The 24879-nt window shown below is 34.1% G+C and overlaps 2 protein-coding genes across 2 annotated transcripts; one reads left to right on the top strand and one right to left on the bottom strand.

The window, feature by feature from the left end:
• The first annotated feature begins 255 nt into the window (after positions 1 to 255).
• On the top strand, positions 256 to 5883 carry LOC140750958 (transmembrane protein 115). Its single transcript, XM_073084724.1, has 4 exons — positions 256 to 804; positions 2232 to 2427; positions 3862 to 4038; positions 4833 to 5883. The coding sequence occupies exons 1-4, from the start codon at positions 294 to 296 to the stop codon at positions 5053 to 5055; spliced, it is 1107 nt and encodes a 368-aa protein (XP_072940825.1). The 5' UTR covers positions 256 to 293; the 3' UTR covers positions 5056 to 5883.
• A 1349-nt stretch (positions 5884 to 7232) lies between these two features.
• Hakai (E3 ubiquitin-protein ligase Hakai) lies at positions 7233 to 14483 on the bottom strand. Its single transcript, XM_073084725.1, has 8 exons — positions 14004 to 14483; positions 13144 to 13331; positions 12827 to 12901; positions 12475 to 12576; positions 12080 to 12184; positions 11494 to 11637; positions 10871 to 11006; positions 7233 to 10408 (listed from the first exon to the last, which is right to left on the bottom strand). The coding sequence occupies exons 1-8, from the start codon at positions 14209 to 14211 to the stop codon at positions 10242 to 10244; spliced, it is 1125 nt and encodes a 374-aa protein (XP_072940826.1). The 5' UTR covers positions 14212 to 14483; the 3' UTR covers positions 7233 to 10241.
• Positions 14484 to 24879: the final 10396 nt, after the last annotated feature.

A 24879-nucleotide genomic window follows, 5' to 3' on the forward strand; every position in this document is an offset into this window, starting at 1 on the left:
GTAATCAAACCAGTTGTTAAAATATAAATGCAAGAACATTGTGAATAATGTAATGAATTAGAATAGCAGTCTAATAGTCCATATAGATATCCACATTTATGCATAAAGAAACTGGCATTTTTTATGAAATGCAAAAAAGATTGTTTCGATTGAAAAATAAATTGACTAATAAAATGCAGAAAAGAATGAATCCAAGGTTATTCAATGGTGATAAAAAATAAATTTAAGTGTTTTGTATTGTTTTGACATAACTAATGACTTTGACTTTGACAAATAGTTCAACCGTCACAAAAATGGCTGCGCTCAGGGTATTTAGTCGTAATTTACCGTATTTACGACAACAGTTTTCTGCTTTATTGGGCAATACATCGCCATCAGTGAAGTTTATTTGTGTTGTGGTAGTTATAGGGTATATACTGTCGTTTTCTGATGATGTGGTGAACATTCTTAGTGTTACACCTGGGTATCTGTTACCACCTTCTTTTCAATTGTGGTCCACTTTCACGTTCTGGTTTCTAGAGATACATTTGTGGGAGGTGATCATCGATATAATAACTGTAGGGTTGTGCGGGAAGTTGATAGAGCCGCTATGGGGTCAAATAGAGATGATGAAGTTCTTTTTCTTGACGAATTTTGGAGTGGCCTTCCTAACAACGTTTTATTACTTGGTGATATTTGCGTGGACTCAAGATACTTCGCTGTTGTTCGACATACACGTTCACGGGCTAGCGGGCTATTTAGCAGCCGTTTGCGTGGCAGTTAAGCAGATTATGCCTGACCACCTCATTTTCAAGACTCCCTTAGGTAATAAACATAACAAGTATACACCAAATATTACTTTACGAGACAACAATGTACACACGTCATTATAATTGTTTTACAATTTGCTATGCAAAAACATACAATATAATATTGTGTAATAATTATTAATTTCGTAAGAATTCTTATCTATTTGAATTGTTTCCTATCTACTGTTCAATTTATTTTATTGCAATGACTCAACACAAAGTGTACGATATTAAAAGTGAAGTTTAAATTGCTTCATTTATTGGTTTATGTGTTTTTATTTGCTAATATTGGAAGTTATTTAGTAAAGCAGTTTTGCATTCTATAAAAAAAAACCAGTTGCAATTAAAACATATACATATAATTACGAGAATAACTGTTTCTGGCACAATAATAAGGCTTTTTGAGAATCATGAATTTTAACTCTAATGTCAACCAATAAACAAGAATAATATTTATGAACTGAAAAATATTTACAATTATAATTAAACTTACAGAAAAATAAAAGAAATAAATTAAACTATACATATAAAATAACTTATTTACAAAATTTACATATATACAAAAATGAAAAACAAAAATATAAAAACAAACCTATTAAGTCTCACTGCTGGGCACAGGTTTCATCTTGGAGTAAGAGAGATTTAGATCATTAGGTCATGGTCCATTGCGCTAACAAGTGTGAATTGCTGGACTTCATATACATTAGTGAACTAGGCTTTCTTCACTCTTTGCCTTTACTGTTTAATCAAGTGATAATTGATTTTTTAAAATGCACATAGTTCTATAAAATTTTTGAGTATTTCATTAGGAAAATAACTAAATAAATATTATACGTAACAGATGAGGTTGAGTTGATGAGGTTTAATATAATGACAGTTATTTTAACCTTCTGGTGTTATAAATGGACACACCGAAGATATGTAAAATAAATACTTAACAAACAAAAATCAAAGTTACCTCTGACATAAGGAATCTCTGACATTTGATTCATGTTTGTCCATTGAAAGTTTTACCCTCAATGATATTAGTCTTAACTACTATCACTGCATATTGCCAGGGCCGGATTTAGAGGTCTAGAGGCCTTGGGGCAACAAAGAAGTGGAGGCCCCCTGGCCCGAAATTATTTTCCGAATAAAATGAACAATTTTTTTCTGTTGAGTTATTTAATAAATATTTTATTGTGAAACGCAGGTAGATTCTTCTAGTATTCATGTTTGTACAAAGTATTGTAGATAAAGGTAAAACAGCGAAAAAAAAAATAATATTTTTTTTACTAGTGTTTACTAGTTGGAATTAAAAAAAAAATCCAACATCTCTATTGTGGGGACCCCTCTTTTGTGGAGGCCCACGGTTGCCCCCCCCTTAAATCTGGCCCTGCATATTGCTACTACTGTATTTCATCCCAATAATTTATTTAACTGATATTCCTATTTATATTCCAGGAAAGTTTACAAATAGGTCACTGCCCTTATTGATTCTTGTGACGGCGATTATACTCTGGGCCATCGGTGCTCTGGAGGGCACATACCCCTGCATGTGGGGCAGCGGGACCATTCTGTCCTGGATGTACCTCCGCTTCTGGCAAAGGCACAGCAATGGCAGTAGAGGCGACATGGCGGATAATTTTAGCTTTGATAAGTAAGTCATATTTTTCTATTTTTTTTAAACCATATCAGTGGTATTCATAGGAAGAAATTCATGTAAAGGAAATTTGGGTCTTAAATCTATTTTTAAAGTAGAGTTATTGAAGAAGTTATGTTCTAGAAGAGTGAAGATCTGTTATCTAATCAAAAATAATGCATATTTGTCCCAAATGTATGTATCTTACAATGTAATAAACAAAGGTTTTGAAAAGATGAGAAAAACAAACCTTACAAAAGCTTAAAAGACTTAACAATTTTATATTTAGCACAGACAACAGATTTTTCTTACTTTATGACAAAATTATGATTGAGGCAGTTTTGACCATAATTGATTTGGTTATTAAAATGGGCTTAACTATAAATAAGAGCAGTAACATATATCTTATCATGTTTTTATGATTAGATTATCGATTTATTTACATAAGTGTTCAAACATAATACCTATTGCATGTATTTAGAATATCTCCTGGATGGGTTTGAATAAAGTAACGACTACATGTTAAGTCAAGATGTGGACTATGAATATCATTATTCTATTGAATTCAATTTAGTTTTGGTTTCATGCAATTTCAATCCCACAGAAAAACAGACACACAAAAATTCTAAAGTTGGTAAAATTGCTACCATTTCTTATTCTCAATTCTGCAAATAAATTTGGTGTATGGACAAGTGAAGCTTATATTTTTATTATATGTATCTATTATATAATATGGCTCTTATAATACTTTAAGTGTTTGGTTAATCTGTGAACAAGAGGATGTGTAGTAAAAAATTAGCAAAGTAAAACATATTTCTGGACTTTGTACAAAAAGTGATTATGTGCATTAGGCATATCTAATTATGTTTTAGGCTGGACACAATATTTCAACCTTAATGTGTACTTGTTTTTGCTTGGAGTTTTATTAGCCAAATAAAGTTAATTATAGAATGTGAGTTAAATATCCTGTTTGGTATTCAAGGTGCGATATGGAATGTTTTTTAAGGAAAATATCAGTAGTTGGAATTATATCACGAATATGTCTTTATATGTATTGTTAATTACTTTTATTACAAAAGTTGGAAAGAACAAAATTTTTCAACATTGCTTATTTTTTTGCATAAAGTACAATAGCAGCAATACCATGATGAACATGAATGGGTCAAATCAATGATTATGGGAGCTATATGCTTTGCTGCTTCCTATTCTCACAAATGCAAAATAAAACAGTCAAATGCCACTGTTATATATATAGTACATGTGGTGGACCATTTTAATAACGACACTAAGCTTATCCAAACGAAAACTGTAAAATTTCACCAATTGGTGGGATATATCAATAGGTTGAAGTTATGGTTTAAATTTAAAATTCAGTTCCAATATTTTACCTTCAGGGACATAAAGTAATAAAGTAAATTAAATGTAAGTGGTAAAAAAAATGTTTCCTTCCAGTTTCTTCCCAACGGTCCTGCAACCAGTGGTGCGGGGGATCCTGGGCCCCCCTCACCGCTGCCTGGTCCGCATGGGCGTGTGCTCGCCGAGCCCCCGCCGCGTGCACCTCGCGCTCAGCCCGCGGGGGGTCACCATATCTATGCCTGGCGTCGAACCACAGGATATGGAGAGACGCCGGTAAGCTGTATTCTTAAATCTTACGATAGGGCTACCTGACGGAAAGTAGTCACCGTCATCTATGCACATTTGCAACCCCAGAAGAGTCGCTAATCCGTCGCTTTGGAGGAGAGATCTTTTTGTGCCTTTTTTGAAGAGCCCACGTCATCTATTGTTTATTATTTTAAGACTTGTTTTTTGTAGCACATTAGTGTTTGAGGTTGTAGAAAATTTTGTAGTCTCATACTTATAACAACAGTATGAGAGTTCGTTGTAGTTTGTAGGGTAGAGAAGACGCTACATTTCCGTGTGGGAAAATTATGATACAATGCTCTACGATGTAACATTAAAATTATATTGTCAATACTATACTTTTGTAGGTATGGTTAATGTAGGTGTGCTCTTTACAAATAAATTGGTGATAATTAGTTGTGATACGACACTTCAAAAATAGTAGAATGTGTTTAAAGCTATACAATTTAAAGTCTATATTCAAATACATTTTCGAATGGTGTGTCGACAGAAAATTATATAATGTTGACTAGTGAGGCCTTTTTGAAATAATATTCTCATAAGTATACTCTAATGTTAAAATGATTTAAAAACGCATTTTACTTATCGAATTGCCTTATCGAATATAATATGTTACCGTGTCTGTATGTGTGTGCGTGTGTGTGATATTTCGTTTTAGCATTTGTTTAGTTCCAGTTTGAAAGATTGGATATTTTTTGGATATTGGATATTCTATTTAACTTGTGGCAAGACCCCTATATATAAAACACCATAAGGTGCGATTAAAACTAAACAATTTACAGCCAAATCGCGCTCAAGGCGTTGAGCGAGAGATTGTCGGAGCAAACGCGACAAAAGAACCTATCGACCAAAGTGAACATGGACGCGGTGAGAAAGATACAATCAACGCACGTGATCCCGCAGTTCCCGCCGGAGGTCCCGGAGGCCTCGCCGCCAGTTCCCGCGGAGGCCACGCTCGTCGACATCACTACCGATCCAACCCCGCCAACGACCAAAACATCATGATCCAAGTCGTATTAAATAGTGTTCACAGAACCAGTGTGGAATTAATCGGACTGTTTTCGAGCATGTTGCATATGCCAAAGTTTTCTATTTCTATAAAGGGTGCCGTATTGTTGTTGTCAGGCTTGGAACTTACGGAGTGTTCGTTCGGGGAATAGAAGGTTTTTATTCTGAAAACCGCGCGTAGACGTATATGATAATGTTGTCATTTTTAAAACAAAATATATTCATACCTTGTCCACACATGGAGACGAAAAAAAGCTCCGTAAGTTCTCGCTCTCAGTTAGGATGTTATTTAATTGGGTTGGACTATATTCCCATATATTCGATTGTAGGTATCAGATATAAACCTGAAGATTGTTCTGGTTTGAAGGATATAATAATCAATATAAACGAAAGTGTTCTAATTTGTGATCATTATTCGTCTCGTTTCATTAGGACGGTAATCCACTTGACGATAAGAATGTGAAAAATTACGTGATAATGGTTGCACTCATGTTCATTGCTATCGTCAAGTAGGAAACTATTATAGTTTTTTTGGATACTGACGACCTTATTTAACTATTCTGAAAAATTAATTAAGAGTTATCGATAAAAGGAATGTCTTTGTATTGTCTATGGTGGATCCCAGTTGTAAAAATTTTCGTTATAAGGGGTGCGATTCTTGTAACTCATAGATAGGTCACTTATGAATTTTTATGGCATATTTTACAAGATAACATCTTAATTAACAAAGACAATATGTGTGAATGTCCATAGCGTGATCAGAATAAAGTCAGGGTTGGGTCGGAAAATTAATCGTTAATTTACTTTTATTGAAATTATTTTGTCAACAGCAAAGCAAACTCTTTGTTGCTTACATAATGTTGGAATAACTCCTAAGATCATTATTTTTAGACGTGCGCTGTTGTGTTAACTGGTCAGTTACAAGCGAAAAACAGATATAGTGGTATTTTGAGAGATAATTCCGCACTTACTTTTTGTTTAAGAGCCTTTCCAAAACCCTTCTATTTTATATGTAAAACATTATATGCATAGTATTATATATTTTAATAAATAGTTGATACAGCAGTTTTATTTACTAATGCTCTATTTACATTTGACAATTGTGTAATAGAGACTTGAAGTAATATTAAAAGATTATTAGCGCAAGTTTACGTATATATTATAATTGGTCCTACATTAATTTAGTGTGGGGTTAACCAGAGTATACAGACTGTTACGTTTTTATTTTAAAACGAGTCTAAACTTTACAAATTTGTAGATGTGAATACAGCTTTAGTAATCATTATATAAATTAACAAACGTTAATTAAACATAGATTTAACCCTGTTAATATTTACTTTCTTTTATAATGATTCACATACATAACTGACTTTCCATTTCATACAATAATGTCATTGAAGTTGAATTAGTTTAATGAGGGGAACGATTATGTTACAAGATGTCGACTGTTAAATTTATATGGATTCCAATTATTATAGGTTTCTTTATGGTTGAATCTCACTCGTTGCACGGAACCTTATCTAAGGGCGTATTTTGTTCGTATAAAGTTTATAAAATGCGATGAGTTTATTCTTCATCATATAGCACTTGATAGTGCTTTGTTGAAACCGGATTTGATTCTATACATTGTCGTGCGTGTATGTGTGAGTATGGCAACCTCTACAATCTGTAGAGCTCAATATGTAACGCTTATTATAAACATTTGTATGCAGGAATACATTTCCGAATAGTTATAGACCGCGCCATACTGCTAGTCTGCTCTGAAGTTCTTCTGCGAGCAGGTGTAGCCATACAATTTGACGACGCGATTCATTTCTGTATTCAGAACGGACTAGCAGTTTTACGCAGACTATACCATTTGCAAGACCAAGTGAGGTTCAACTACTTCAAATATGACACGCATTTATTTATAACGAATTTAGAATTTCTGCAATGGAACTGTGAACCTGTACATTACGTTAGTATTAATCGTTTTTCCTTTAACAGTCCGATAGTGTATTTTTCAGTATGTTGTATTTTTAATTGTTGAGGGTGATGTAAGTAAAGTAAATATTTTTGCAAATTATGCATTTGTTGATGGTGTCCAGTTGTTGGCGCGTGAATGGGGCGATGTTGTAAATATATAATTATAATTAATTATTGATATTGATTAGTGTTAAATAAATAATACCCAATCACCATATTATGTTTTTATTCCATTTTCTACTTATCAATTTACACATAGTTCAGTCAATTTAACATATCAAGATTACTGGACTTTTTCAAAATATACGAGGAGGTATCAAAATGTTACAAGGAAGAACACATTTCAGTATTTTAAAGAAGAATCACTTGATGAAAATTGAAAAAACGAAATGATATGAACAATGAATATACCATAGATTATGAGTATTTGGGGCTTCAATGGGATCAAATTAGGAGGCCGATACATCATCTGTGTAATTATAAACTACTCTCTAAATATATTTAATCAATTGCACATTACTTTATTTAAGTACATTATTATGACATCATGGACGGTGTAATTGGTGTAAACTTGTTTTTATATTGCTATCCATGCAGTTGCTAATACATATTATTTATGTAGAAAGTAATTCATTAGTATGAATGCAACAACCATCTATACATTTTCTGCTACATCTTTACTATGTGTATACATATATATAGGCCTGTACACATGTGAAAATAGCTATATTTTACATTTTAGTAAATGACTATATTGTATATTAACTAAGTTTTTCTGATTTTAAAACATGTATGTAACAAGATTTATCTTTATTTCAGCCCCAAAAATTTATAAGTGAGATGTTCATGTTTACAATTTATTTATTACAGAGTAATAATTTGTTAGATAACTACTTAACATGCAAAAATATACAGTAATTTTGTTAAATGTTACTAAGTATGAAGCAAAATTATTCAATTAATTAAACCTTTAAATATTTACATCTACTATCAACTAATATAACATACAAATGTATAACAATAAGTAGTGTATACATAGTAAATTTAAATAAAGTATGATTCATTTCATATTGGAGAAAAGTCCTTATAATAAGGGACAAGAAAACTAAATAAATAACATTATAAGTCTTTCTTGTAATCAATTATAATCAAGAAAATAATATATACATCAAAATCTAGTATATTAAACAAGCTAAAATATTTATCTCTACTTTGAAAAAAATCACTTTTAAATTATGCATAATGATAGTTTAGAATATTAAAAATATGCTGACTCCACGCTTTGTACACATATATTTTTATAAGTAAGGATAAACTACTTTGCAACAATCCAATGTGTATGATGGTATATATTTTAAACCATGCAGTATGCCACCCTAACTTCCAGGATATGTGCATGGATTACCGCAAAGTAACACCTAATACTATTAACAAAATACATTTTTGCTGACTGTACTGTAGGTCAGAAATTAAAGTAGCGCTTAATACACTGATATACTTAACTTAGTACATGAGTTATAATATGGCAGTCTTTTTGAGTATAGGATGTTTCATACACATTAATTTCTGGGTCTTCATATTTTTTATATTCTATGAACTAATAGGAATATCCTATAGAGGTATTTCAGGGAGCTATATTGGTACTGTCGTCTAATTGTGATTGAACTGTACCAGAGGTTTATCAGCTCACACACTTTAGTTGCTAAAGATATGTTAGTGAATACTAATAAAGCATTATGCAAATTACTCGATAATTCTTTGCTATCTAATTGATTTATTACTTTTTTGACGTGATATTGTTGAACACCTAAGGATATACTACTATTTTATTAAGTATTAATTACAAATGAATCATTCTTCAACAAACATTACCAAATGAAGTTCATTAAACATTGAAAAACAGAACAACAAAGAAACAATTCTGCTATTTCATTGCAACACAAATTCTATTATTTAAACAATAACCATTGACATGGGGGTATGTAAAGGAACACTTGTATTGTCTTCTTGCAAAATATTTAGTTGATAATATTACGGAAACCGAAAAACAGTAAAAAATTTGTTTGTTGATAAAAACATTTGTTTATTAAAGAAATCTTAAATCTTAATCAGCAAAATAATTTTCATCATTCACAACAGTGGCAAACTGTTAAAAAAAGATGGATATTATTATTCTGTGTACCATTTAAGATTTCCTCAATAAAAACTGTTTTTCACATACAGATAAATTTATGATTAATCTTCGTTTTCCTATTATATAAATGCAAAGAACTCAAATAAATCAAAACAAATTATTATGAATTATTAATTACATTGAACTTTGCCTTTAGCTACAAGTATGTCTAATATTATTGTATCATGGAAGAGTTTATTGAATAATGAAAAATATATTTTCTAAGAATTAGGCTATATTCACATCTACAGACTTTGAATGTTTCAGACATTATAATACATTTCTATACCATATTTTGACAGGCACAGCTGTATTGAGTTGGAAATAAATATGATAATATGCATTGTGTAATTAAGAAAATACTTTTTACGACTGACACATTATGTCTGTAGGTCTAAATGAAGCCTTAAAAGTAGAATATAGTCTAACTACAACTTACAGTCCATTTTGTTGCCTAATACATAATTATTCATGTGATGTTAAGCTTAGACGAGACATATTATGCTAACATCGAAGTGACGAGCAGTCTACATACAGCCATTATTAAAATCACAACTTCACAACAAATTCCTAATAAACAAATTATATTTTACATTATCTCATTTTTCACATCACTCATTAACTGAACTAATTAACTTCACTTTAAGATATTTGAGTTTCACTGACTGCACTTACTCATAGATTGCACTTTGAGAATTGCTGCCCTGACCTGCTGTCATGTATGCCACACATACGCTGTTCACTCCAGCACACAAATATCATAAAAAAACTGATTATCTGCTGCACTTTGAGAACATTGTTGCACTGATCTGCACTTGAGACACACTTACACTGTAAAGACTATGAAATTCCACACATTTCACTGAATTTCGTAATTCCTTGCTTCGATAAAGATAACACTAATCTGCATTTGAGAAACACTGTTAACCGGGAGAAATTGAAGTCAGCATACTAATACAGAATTTTGTAATCCATTAGGGGAGTTTCACTGAGCGTTGCTCTAGGGTATGCCCGTACCCTCGTACCACCCCCCGTGGTACAGCCGCTATCTGTAGTAGTGGTGTTGGTTCTGTGGCCACTGGGGCACGGGCACGCCGGGCGGTTGGTAGGCGCCGTCGGGCCAGCGAGTAGAGTCGCTCAGGCCACTCACGGGGCCCATTGGAACTGTTGGCATCGGGGATACGCCCGCCACGTTCGTTGTCATTGTACCACCTGTAAATTGTATAAAGGTTAGGTTTTTGCAATGAAATATTTGTTAAGGTGAGTGGAACTTGTAGTAGCCATTAAATAAATTGTTTCTGACAAATTTGTTTCGTAATACTTTAAAGCATGGGTTAAAGAACATTGAAATTATTTGTATCTGTACATATCAATATAAGATTATTTGTTTATGTTTAAAATTTTTTTTGAAAGGTGGTGAAACAAATATTGTTTCTCAATGCTACATTCATTATCAGTTACATTTCATATGTGGCTAACATCTTAGTCCACAGGAGCGGCAATGCGTGGAAGGTAAGACTGAAGCGGTTTTACCATTCCATACAGATAGAGATCTATGTGGAATTAGTTACAGTCATACTTGGACGGTGGGATAACCGGCGGATGTGACCAGTTACCATCAAGCGGAATGCATGTTCTTTAGTTACTTTAAGCATATACTTTAAGCATCCATACCGGGCGGTGCGTACGGCGCAGGTGCCGGGGTGGCGTAGGGCGCGGCGGCGTAGTAGGGCGGCGGCACGCTCAGGCTGTGCAGCACGGCCACCGACGACACCGGCGGCAGCGCGGGCGGCGGCACCGGCTGTGGGGCCTGTGGATAGATAATAACCATATAATATGATAGAACGAGAATTTCAGGCTATTATTGCTTCTACATAAAGTGCGAAAGTGTGTGCATGTTTTGAAGAATATGATTTATTTACTTTTTGAATCACTGTATCTCAGGAGCGATGGTTAGTAAGTAAAGATGTATAAGAACACTTTTTGTAGATAATTCCATAATCTCCAATCTATAATTTTTCACTGATCAATTTTATAACAAAACTTAATCTTATATTTTTCACCTTTGCCTGTCCTATTACAATTTTTATGTCTATTTTGACCGAAATAATTTAGGATTTGAAAACACCTAACATGGTATGGTTAATAACTCATACATTCTCCACTAACTGGCATTGGAGTAATATGGCGCTAATGTAAAGTACGCTTTAAGCGTCCCCATCTGCACGGGAGAGACCAGAAATGCACGTGTAAGAGCATTGCCCAATAGTACAACATAAAGTTGGTTGAAACGGTACCTGATAGTAGTTGTAGTAGGCGTGCGAGTCGGTCTGGTCGTGTATGGGCACGGTGATGAGGTTGGTGCGCGCGCGCGGCCGCTCCGCCGCCAGCGCGTGCGCGCGCGGGTCGCCCGCGCCACCACTCGCCGCCGCACCGCCCACCTACACACAAACATTTATATTTTGACGGCGGCAATGACATTTTCTTCAAATAATTCGCCATGTACGAGTCGAACTCGCACATGGAGGCTTTCATACCACCAAATAATTAACTTATTTTTATTCATATATTATATTATTTTCAACAATACTTAGTTATATGACACAACAATAGATAGCATTGGGGCAATGATGAATGATACATAAACAATGCCAAAAATTCCAGCTTATTGTATGGCTTGTTGTTGTATGGTATCCCTTTAATATTCAACTTTAATTTATTTTTAGTATACCGAACCTACCACCTTTTTATTTTTACTTTCAAAATGCTCCCTTATTGTAAAATCTTATTCCAATGCATTTCCTAGTATTGTGAATATGTTTTTATTATGACCATTATAGTTAAAAAAGAGGAACCATAAATAATTCTATAACAAATCCATACCGACAAAGGCTTCACAATAGCTACGGATGGAGATGCATCGGATTCCGGCTTGTTTTCCGCGCCTGAAGACACGTGCCTGTGATTTATATGTGCCTGCAAGTCTCTCTGAAAATAAAAAAAATGTGCAATTAACCATTGTTATTTTTATAATAAAATATTATAGCTTTCCAGGAAAAAGTATTTCATTTGTAGCTATGTAATACGTAAAGTAGTTTTGAACAATGGTAAACAGAGTTCTCCCATAACTCTGTTTACTATTGTTCACATATTTTTAGGTTATCCGACACAAATACAATGATGAACATTTTACAAACTGGTTTTTATACTTTAGCATAATGCAAATAAACACACCCATCTTTTAAAACTTTTTAATAATGTTGATTATGGATATTTACCTGTGAAAGATAAGTCCTCCTGCATCCAGTATTCCCATATCTAGTTCCGGAATGTGTGCACATGAACACTGTGCCCAAGCCAGTTTGTTCAACTCTTAATACCTGAAATGTAAGTTATTAGATGTAAGTTCTTAAGGCTTTATGGTTTATATACCTTAGTATTATGTAAATGAAGCTTTTCTTCGCTAGAATATTGTGTGAACTAACCTAGTGGTTATGAAAATAGGACAAGCATGTTAAAGCGTAGGTATATAAAGGTTAATATTAAAAATCATTTTAATAGCATTTAATGAAGTTCATAAACAAATTGGTTAATTCAGTTTTAAAGTAAAATGTATTTTAATGATATTACCTTTTCCCTACACCTAGGGCAGTGTGTATGATCAGATCTCGCACAAGATAAACAAAACACATGTTTGCATGGTATCTGAAAAAATAAGTTTTGTAGGGAATGTATACATTTTTTAAGTTAAAAAAGTTACAGGCTGTATTCAATTTATATCAGGTGATCAGTGATCATTTACTAACACACTAAGAATTTATGGATGTCAACAATGTGAATGTAAATGTTTATTTTTTTTACTATTATTTAAAATCAGGCACTTTGCAGAATTACTATGAGTTTTTATATGTATATATTACAATATAGATTTTTACACATATTCTTACCATTCGTCCATAAATAAGGATAGGTTTTGAACAAATATCACAGCAGTAGATCATGGGGTTGAGGACTTTCTCCCCTATGAGGGTTGCTCGGTGGCTCCAGTCTAGACGCAGCATTGGCTCGGGTGGCCCGCGCTGCAGCGTCGTGAACACTGGGGCCTCCAGTTGAGATATATCTGACGGGACCTCAACTGTGAAGAAATTGACTTATTTTGTAAAATAAGTCACTTCATTTTGTTTTGGTTCTATAATTTAATATTACATGTGAAAAAAACTCAGTATTACTTTAAATTATATGAAGAATCTAATAAGATTATTTATTTCATATTTATGTACTTTTACTGGTTAGTCAGTTTTGCTCATTTTCAAGTCATTAATGATTTTATAACATTTACAATATCTGTGAACTTGTTTTATTCTCCAATATATCACCATTCATAAATGTACATAGTTTAGGCCAGATCAATTTGCACACACCTTAGTTGTTTAGTGTAGCATAATGCATCACATGAATCAGGTCAAAATTCATTTATATTGCAACAAAATTTTGCTACCCATAATACAAGTTTAGGGCCACACAGATTTAGAAAAAATATTTACAAGTCATCAATAACTTAGCTTTTTGATATAAAATAACATAAATATGAAGTTTAAACACATTCTTGCCACCTAAAGAAAATATGGCCTATGATAACAACACAACTAATATTTGCAACAACTCCTGACTCATTCTACTCAATCCTTGTGGGTAGAAAATATAGAAAAGAGAACAGATAAAGAATACCCATAATGTTGTTGACACTTTGATAACAAGTTATAAATAACATTAACAGTTAATAACCGTTACGGATGCGATAACATACGTTTAGGTGGCTCTGCTTGTTCGCTCTCTTCTTTAATCTCCTCAGGAACGTCTTCCGCCTCCTGAGAGGTTTCTTCCACCGAACAGTCTTCCTCGTCAGATGACATAACCTTGGGCACCTTCTTGCCCCGGCCTCTACCCCTGCCGCGGCCGCGCCCACGCCCCCGACCTCGACCTCTACCACGCGCATTTCTCTTCTCACTGTTCATTTAAAACTGTTGATAAACTCTACGTTGACAAGTGCAAACCCGCTAACCTAATTCCCTAACTATAATGACTGAACACGTATTCAATATATCAACAAAGATTATCTCCTGAACCCCAAAAGTATACTTTCAAAAAGTTTGTTCGCGTTTCCATGGAACTTTAAAGTAAAGTTAGGAAATACATTGCAAATTCCAGGAATCCTGTAATATGCAACGCTTCGCACAGATAATAACGCGATTCGATTTTCCAGTTTTGACTTATTGACAGCAGTGACATCTAAACTATTACACAGACTAAATAAAAATAAATTGTCCAGTGTTGTCATATTTTGCAAGTAAATAGAGAATGTTATACTCTGTGGCTGTGACGTATTAAAGTTTTTAAATCGATTGAATAGAGCCAGAAAAGATAAAATATTTTTAGTGCCAAAATATATCGTAATAAATGGTAATTTAACATTGATACTTTAATACCAATGTGAATTGGCCAAAAAGTCATTTTTATTATTACGTGATTTATAATTATTGCACTGAGATCTAATAAATATTGTCTTATTTATACTTGAAAATACTTTATTATGCCTTTTATATTATTACCAAAACCATAAAAATATAAATACGGTACGTATGCCACTGAAATAAACAAAATAATAATATTAGTAGGTACTTACGACATGAAATAAGCTTATATGTAGATACGTAACATAATTTTTCAGACAATGCTTAATTTAAATGATTTATGACCGGGTGCTTACCCATACAAACGCAAGCGTGCAGTGGGTAATAAATCATTTTAAAATAAACAATTGATTTCCTTGGGTACTGTATAATGTTCCGATATTTATTCGGTCGGTCTAATCGGGAATTCATAGGGTCAATGCCATTGACCTTCTAACGCCTCGGTCAACCATCATAATTCTGAAAAAAAAAGTGTTTTAAATATTTTTCTGAGAATTTGCTTTCGGAAAACAGACTGCTTTGGTAATCTTGGCAGGACGTACAAAGCAACACTCTACGTAAATATTTCTTGTACTAGGGTTGGCAGGAAAATAATTTAATTTGGCATATTTGTAGACTACTTTAACGGTAAAAAATAGTCGGTTAACGGTAAATGGATATTAGGTACCTACATGGATTACTGGCTTGGATTATTAAAGTGGCTGTACCTAACTCAGAGGGCTCTTACCAATAGCAGTAGGTACCAAAATCCTAATCTGCATACGTACCTGGTCTACCTATAATTAATTTATACCTTTTATAAAAGTCATCATTACAAGGTGTTCAGTCTATTAAAGTTCCCGTTCATGGGTTTCTGCTATCTTCAGAAATTACTGAGCACTAGGCATATAAAATATGTTTTATACCTACTACCTTAATCTACTATGAAAATATTTATTTTACTTAATATATCTATTGCGTTATAGTTTATACCTACTCTTATAATATTATATTATGATATTATATTCTCTTGAAATTATAAAAACATGAAAAAACGGAAGAAATGAACAATATAGATAATATTGTAGATTTCCGTGTTTTCATTTATAAATATTTTGGCTGTTGTGAAATATGTTGGTTAGTAATTTAACTGCTAATAACTAGTTCGACATGAGTTCAGTTGGCACAGTGGCTAATAGAATTATCTTAATTTTATGTAGGAAGGGTTTTCAAAATGACAACTGATTGATTTATGACGCTCAGACACAAGGAAAATATTTCTTTCTCATGTATTTTTTTTAAATCCAAGTTTTAAAATAAATATTTAATTTCGTACTTGTATTTTACTAGTGCATGGATATAATATTCTAATGAGCTGCTCTAATAGTAAAGTGTAATTTTCTTACAGTTTGAGAAATTCTGTTTACAGATTTGTATTACGAAAATCGCTTTTAATCATTTTTTTGTCACGGATTGCAAATATCTTTTACATGTATATTCAGAAATGTTCAGATGTATCTTTTACAAATATATTCAGACATGTTCCATCTTGGATTAGATATTTTAAACACTTCCTTAGAAGAACTCAATGTTCTTGCAAATTACCACAGATGTTTCTGATGAGACGAAGTTGTATAAATAATGCATCGATCCTTGTGTTAATAACATCAGGCGATCCCAAGCGCATGACAACGAGTTCCAAGCCAGCTTACATGCATAATTTAAATTAAAGGAAAAATCTCGAGCCCTTCAATTGTGAATAAATGTTTTGAGTAGGTCTTTGACCTCTGGGTTGCATTTTTCTAGTAGGTATTAGATAGTTGGGCCCGGTCTCCGTTCTCGTGAAGATTTGGTTCATAAATAAATAAACACTTTCTACACTCACAGCCCCACACTAGGATTCCCTGTCGTAGGTGCCATGGGCACACACATAGACACAAACACCCAAACCCAGACACAGAAATCTAAATTCATCATTTAGATATCTGTCTGGCCGGGGATCGAACCCGGGACCCTTTGCGCGTCAGACCGGTATGGTGGCCGCTCCGCCACGCGGGTCGTCATAGTACTACGGGGGAATAAAATATCTGACTACTTTGATTTAATTCTGAATCCGACTAAATATTTTAGAGCAACAAGGGAAGGTATTTATTACACGTATTTTCCTTGTAATTACAAAACGTAAAATGTAAGATACTCTAGGAACGCTGTTATTTTTATTATCGAACCTTACAAAAATGAAAATTTGTCTTATTTGTGTAACACTTACGATCTTACCTACCTATTTACTAATTAAATATTATACGCGCCTATAGAAATAATATTTCAAACATGTCCGCGAACCTTTTTGCTACTCAATATTCATAGATTTAACACTTGAGAAATTTATCTTAGCTACCACGAGAGCGCAATATGGAATGATTTTAAGCCCCGCATGAAAGATAGAAGAAAAATATGGGATTCTTTGAAATCAACGTTCAGTCGCCGGCAAGAAAATTTCAGCAATGTCGTTTTGTTAATTAAGTAGCTAAAACTAAAAAATAATAATACTTATTTTTATAATATAGGAGTAGCAGACGAGCATGCAGTCCATCTGATGGCAAGTGGCTACTGCCGCCCATGGACATCTGCAATCAACCCCAGATAGGATTAGATATTCCTACCTAAGGTCGGCCACAGATGCGCCGCTACCCCTGAAGACTAAGCTGGAACGCCTCGGAAAAGTCTGTCTCCCTTACCATACCCTTCAAACCAGAACACAGCAGCGCCTAACATTGCTGTTATTAGGCAGGAACAGGTGTGGCGGTGGTGCTGCCGGAGTCGAGCCATAAAGGGTTCTACCGCCTCAAAATAATAGACGAACATTTTTTGTTTTGACATCTTAAAATACGCAAAATTAAATCCAAATATTTTTTCTGAATAGTAATCTCGATTCACTTTTTATTTATTAGGTCAATTCAATGCATAACACCAACGGCATAGCACCCACGCTTTCTACCTACAGAATATTTGAGATTAAGGCACAATACACTATTTATTGAAGCATTTGATTATTTAAGTTCAGGTTTAGGCATTTTCTAATCTCAATGCGATCAACTTAACTATAGGCGGTCTCTGCGTAGGTTTTTATAATGGAATATTTAAATCCAAGATCAATTCCGGTTATTGCCATTATGAAAATAATGTATAGTTCTGTACAATACAATAGACATTCTTCGAAAACATAAATGTTAGAACAAAAAGCAGTCAGAATTAAGAAACATTAACTAAACTATGAGAGCATCTGCGAAAAAAAAACATGAAAATTCGTAGCAAATATTTTCGAAATTAATTCTTCAGTAAGTACCTAAATTATTAAAAATAGTTTGTAAAAGTAATTTTACTGCTTAGTTTCGCTCTAGTAAATAATAACAAGTAATGATTTTCAGTAATAAATAATATAATAACAAGTCATAATTTCATACACATTGTTTATTCTTGTATCTAAACTCTAAAGTGACTGAAAACTCTTTATGCTAAGGGCTCCTGCATGGCCTAAAGCGGCCCTGGTAGAGTAGAGACTATCACCGAGAGTCACTAAAGGCGTTTTATAATGCTCCAGTTTTTCAACCTTAGTAAATGGCATCGTTAGTTGTAAGCCATGCAATGTACCTTGTTTTGGTAATGGTGGGGCGTCACTTGACGTAAATGTTGTAAGGTATGTGTAGGTATCCAATATACCCATTGGAATATATTTGGCAAATACGAAAATATTTATCTTACGGTTTAAAAGCGTGCAACTAGCAAGAGAGTTTTAATCGCTTGTTGTGAAATAGATACTTTCAGCTAGATCTATAGTATTTATGACACATGGCTAGTATACCCAGTCAACGAGTATCTAGCAGACAAAATAGTCCGTTTTTGAACAGAACTTTTCTCGTAGATTGTTTATAATCTGTTAGCAAGTGAATACGACTACTGGGCAAACTACTACTAAGTCGCAGACAGTGAATTTGCCGGTTAGCAGCTAGTAAACTCGCACAATATCATCAAGGCTTCAGGTGGAGTTCTGCTCTTTAATTATAAATTGATCAAATGTAGGTGACCAGGCGGTGGGTGGATTTCGTCTTCAACATATACATATTACAAATAAATAAAATTTAAGTGGTTGTTTTTAATATCAAAATAGCAGCTTTTACTAAATGCAATATGAGAGTATATACGGTACTTATAAACATGAAAATGTTTGTCTGTCTGTTTGTCCTAAACTTATCGGCTTATCTCCTAAACGGCTGAATAAATTTTACAGGATTTACTGTGTCAGTTAATTAATTTTATAAGTATAATCCGCGCCAAACTGCTAGTCCGGTCTAAAGTTGTTGCGTGCAACTACAAGCATACGAGTATGTTCCGTAGCCACGTAAGGGCATACTAAAACAGCTATGTACCCGTGGGCGAGAGCGGGCAGCGGACGGGTGCCTGGAGGGGTCCCGCGTAGTCTTCGTCCCGCTAATATCTACAATTTGTTACTCGACGCGACTAGTTTCTATATTCAGAGCGGACTAGCAGTTTGGCGCGGACTATACGCACTGAATATAGTAACTAAGCTACTTTTATTTGAGAAAAATAGTTTGGATTTCGCGCCGTGCCAAAAAGTTAAAACTAACGAAATCTTGCTCTTTCAAACGCGACTGAAACTTGGGATACAGGTCGTTACTAAATAAAAAGTTACCAATATGCGACATCAAGTGAAGCACCACTACCATTGTTATGTAAGTGATGCAGCTAGCGGAGTGAGGTCGCCGTCGCATCGCGGTCACGGTCGGTTGTCGCTCCGTCGAGAGGATATAGCATTATATATCTAACGTTAATACATACCTTGTTTATCAGGAGAGGTTTGCTTGCGAGTTACCTTGGTAATGGTGAGAGATGTTTCTAGATTGTTGTAGTTTGTTGTTGAATACATGCTATTTTTGTAGGCTGACACGATAATTGTGTGCTTTTGTGCACAACACACAATAAGTACTTAATAATATGTATATTACATTTAAGAGATATAATATGAATTTTATTACTGTTTTCTGTGGTGTGGTTTCTGTGTGAAAGAGAGAGTCATTTACGCCTCTCATAGATAAGTAAGTATAGATATCTCACCGCCTTGTAATTGAAGGAAGCCATTAAATGGCTGACAATTCTGTCAGCCATTTAATGGCTGTCATGGTGTAATTTACACGGACCAATGACGACATGCGCAGTTAGGTGGTGCAGAAACACGAAATCGAAGAAAAAGTGCGGAAAAACATCGTTACATTCGTAAATGCTCTAAAAACTACATTTATTAAAAAAATGTAGTTTTTAGAGCATTTACGTATTTTTCAAACACGAAAATAGATGACAGTGACAATTTCAATTGTCAAAAGTGGTTACATTTTCTTGTTAGGAGTGAGTAGTCTTTACTAATCTATGGCGCCTCTATGGCTGTCGTTAAGGAGGACGCAAATTTTATTTGAGGTTGATGTCCGTGAGCCGCAGTTGCTTCTTACCATCCTATGGACGGCATGCTCGTTTATTAATTATAAAATACTTCTATACTATAACATACAGTATTCAATCGAGATGGTGTACATAAATCTTGTTTATTTATCGAAGAGTATTTATTTGTGCGTTGTTGTTTCTATCGTCATCAATTAGCGATCTAAGGACGGTTGAGGCTTGTTGAGGCTCGAGACTAGTACCTAAGTCGGTCAGGGCTGATTTCAGCTCCCAGTACCTACACTCATATTGTATTTAAGGATAGGTTTGTTTCGGAATGATGCATGAGTTATTAGTAATCTAATAGCATTTTTTTTCTGTAAGCAGAGCCGTCATTAGGAATGATGAGGCCACTTCGCACGGAAGAATTCGGGGCCTCTAATAATACACGTGTATACGAGTAGATACATGTACATGTACGTCCAAACGAATATATATTGGACTAACGGGGCCTACCGAAGTCAAGGCCCTGTTACGGGCCCCTTGAGTCCCTTATGACAAAGACAGAGTAGTCTGTAAGAGATTAAGCAAAATTTGCTTCTACTGTAGGTATAGTCCACGCCAAACTGCTAGTCCGCTCTGAAGTTGTTTCTAGCAGGTGTAGTCATACAATTTGCTATGGCGACGCGATTCATTTCTATGTTCAGAGCGGACTAGTAGTTTTAGGCGGACTATACCGTTTATACACGGAAAAAATTGCCAAACATATAAACGCTACTAACGTCACCTGGTGAGAAATATTTAATTTACTCGATTAATTATTATAGAATTTTTAAATTTGTAATGATTTTGATATTTTCTATGAAGCGAAATTTATATTTTTAAAATTACTTAATCTGCATAAAAATAAACTATTACCAGTAATTAACACATAGTTATTTAGGCCTATTGTTACAATCTACACCATATACATCGTTCACTTTTTGCTATTCTTAGACTATGTATTCTGAAACTTGTTTTGTATTGGCTCTATCTATAATCTATTATATCTAATGAAGATAGAATTATAATTACAAAAATACGTCAGAGAATCAACGCTTATCTCCACAGCGTATCTTTTATTTCCATTGGTTTCACTCAATCATGACATTCACAATATAACATGATTTTCTCCTTTCCGATCCGTCATTTCTTGGATTGACGTTTGAAAGAGCTTGTTTACGATTTATACCGATCTGGTATCACATAATAAAATGTTGTTTGTTCGTAGATCAAGGCTAGGTACAACATATTGACATGTATATATTAGGCTTATCGTTTAATATCTGAGGCTTAGACATATAGGTAGGTACTGGTACTAACTCCAGAGTGGCATTTATGTGACCGGCTCGTGTAGTATCTGTTGACCACAGATGTCCATGGACGTCTCGCTTGCTACTCCAATCTTATAAAGAAATATGAACGATAAGCATATCATCTATACAATGACATTTTCGTCTTTATTAGTAGTATATCGATGCATCTATATATGAAAATCTATTTATAAACTGTTTTCTACGATACGAGACATATTATTATAAACGGCCATCTGTTAGCGGAATTAGTTTTGCAATCAGGAACCGATATCTGGCGGGTCAGGTATAAAAATAAATTTGGCAAACATTTCTCACTTCCTTGAACAGAACGCTTTCCCCGCTGACGTCCATCGCGGTTTTCTTTGAAAATAGAACAGAAATATCTATGCGTTGCGCGTAATGGCCGACAATTTTTGGCCATTATTTCATATTGAGTTCATTTACACGTGTTTTTCACTATTTATAGGTATTTGGATTTGAATGAAGAAATTTTTATTGACTTTTGAAGTGACAAATGGAAATTTTATTAGAATCAAAGAATTTAGGTTGTATGTAAATTTTGATGTGGTAGGTATAGGCCGCGCGAAACTGCTAGTCCGCTCTGAATATAGAAATGAGCCGCGTCGCCATAGCAAGTTGTATGACTACACCTGCCCGCAATAACTTCAGAGCGGACTAGCAGTTTGGCGCGGATGTTACTAAGTCATAGACGTCTTATTAATTATAACGATATAAGTTAGTATTGCTATTTTGGAGAAATAAGATAAACTTGCTTGTCTCTTTTCTGCGGAAAATTTCAGGCAGGGGTTTATAAGAAATAGAATTTGAGAATTACGAAATCCCATTGGTTACAGCTACCACATAACATCAGGTGGACTTCACGTCCGCTTGACACTTATGTTCTTAGATAATGTATTGTACAAAATATCTATTTTCATTCATTATTATTCGCACACGGCAGTCATTTTTCACTGACGTTACAATAAAAAAAACAATGATGCTGTTGTTTCATGTTGTATTTTTAATACATTTATTTTAATTGTATTTCTGAGTATTAAGACGTGTCTATTTAATAAAAAATGCTAATTTCCCCCATTGAGTTTGATAGAGGGCGCTTCTGTACGTCACCTTTAGCATTGCGAGCAGCGACCTGTAGCAGCGCCCGGCTGTCTACGGAACCCTGAACTCGTTCGCGACCGCTGACACCACACTGTCTCATACATTGGATTTGTCTGTCTTTTAGTTTATACATATCAATAAATTAAAAAAGTACTTTACTATTAATATTTTTCATTTTTTAATATGTTTGGTTGCATACTTTTACTATGATAAAACACTGATTTAACAATTAAACAGTTTTGGATTAATTTCTTTATTAATTATTTCGTCAAATTAATATTAGATAGGTAGAAAAAATACTTAAATAATAATAAAATACTTTAATCATCATTTAATATTTAGGTAATTATTTGTATAAGTTTTGTGCCATTTCTTTGCCTAATATTAAATACTTAAAGGTAAGGTAACATTTTGGCAAAAACATGTTTGCATTGTATAAGATGTGATAAATCTAAGCAAATAAAACATTGAAGACCATAGCAAACATTTTATATAGTTGGTTGCTATGCTCCGTTCGTGACTGTACTGGCATAAAATAAAATTCACACATGCACGCTAAGGTAATAAAAAAGCAAACCATATTTTTATTCTGTGGTGTGCGTAACAGATAACTTTGTCAACACTCCACTTCACATATTTATTTTTTGTATCTATATCTTATCAATATGCAATTTGGTTATGAGTTTGATGGACATTATTATCTGGAGTAATGAAAACATTAAGTTTAGAGTTCTATGAATGTTAATTTCTGAGCGAAAATTGTTCCTAGAAATGTTATAAAGGACATATTTAAACGTTTCTATGAAATTGTAAAAACCGTTATAAGCTTATTAGTAATAAGTTTAATAAAATTTTAAAATCTTACTTCAAGAAGTACTTATAAATTTATTACATGACCCAAAAATGTGTTTATACGTTTTGTACTAGTTACCTACTTATTGTAAAACCTACATACTTATTTAATAACATAATGCACTTAGGATAAAAAATATTGTATCGTGAAAAAAATTTTCACGTTCCAATGGTTTTGAGATAAACATTTACTAATAGTTAAGTTACTACAACTGCTGTAAGTATATTTGTTTTAACTTTGTTAACAAAACAGCTATTGAAAACAAAAATTGTAATTCTTGTTAGGTTCAATTCTTTGAAATAACTGACCGACGTGCGGTTACCTTGTTGAGAATCTAAACGTGTATTGTTTGTTTCGAAGAAAAGTAGTAAATTGGAATGTATGCATACCACATACAGAGCTAAACTGATTTAATTAGTACTTAGTAGGGATAGTAGGATGGTAAGTGTCATTGCAGCTCATGGACATTTGTAATAATTTCCAGATACGATTAGGGCAAATTGCAGTTCAGGTGCAGTTTAAATGCAGTTGACACGACTGCAATAGAACTGCAAACCAAACGCGCAGTCCGATTGCAGCTCAATTGTAGTCGTGTCAACTGCTTCCGAACTGCACCATACCCACCCGACACGACTGCAATTGAACTGCAAACGGCGGTTGGATTTCAGTTGAAATGCGGTCCGTCTGTCTAGAGCCTTAGTGCAGTCCTACCTAAGGTCGGCTACAGATGCGCCGCTACCTCTGAGGACTAAGCTGGTATGCCTTAGAAAAATATGTCTCCCTTACCACACCTTTCTAACCGACCTACCTCTGAGGACTAGGCTGGAATTCCTCGTATAAATATCTTATCTTTCCCTACCATTCTCTTTAAAACAGAACACTGGCGCTTAACACTGCTATTATTAGGCAAAAAGCGATGTGGTAGTGGAGCATTGTAGTTGAACCACCAGTTTTAACTTTTGATCTTGTTATTTCTTACGCCAAGTACTTTAACGACATTGTTTTTCAAAGAAAATATTCCATAAATCGTAATCTATTCAAAATCACGTTTGTTATTATGTATGTATGTGGTGAGTACCTAATTGTATTCAGCGCAGAATCAGTGCCATGAATATCCCATAAGACCGTATCATTATACGAAATCTTTAAACATTATCTACTTATTTGTACTTCTTTAGTTAGTCCAAAACAAGTTCGAAGCATCACTATCACCTAGATTCTTTCCCACAACTGGCCATAGTGTTTCTTCGAGCGTGAGGATTTAGACCTTAGTCCGACACGCTGGCCAAGTACTGTTTGGTAGATTTTCTTTTTCTTCATTGAAAGCACGTTATAATAGATTTCTAATACGCAAAAATTAAAAAAAAAACAGAGTTCATTGCCCAATTAAGAAGATAACACACGAGAGTCAGTTCATGTCAGCAATGATCCTCTATGGTCATTGGTGGAAGCTTG

The sequence above is a fragment of the Epargyreus clarus genome, unplaced genomic scaffold (genome assembly GCF_041222505.1).
Source record: "Epargyreus clarus isolate Ecla_fem2 unplaced genomic scaffold, WU_Ecla_fem_2.2 ptg000021l, whole genome shotgun sequence".
NCBI lineage: Eukaryota > Metazoa > Arthropoda > Insecta > Lepidoptera > Hesperiidae > Epargyreus > Epargyreus clarus.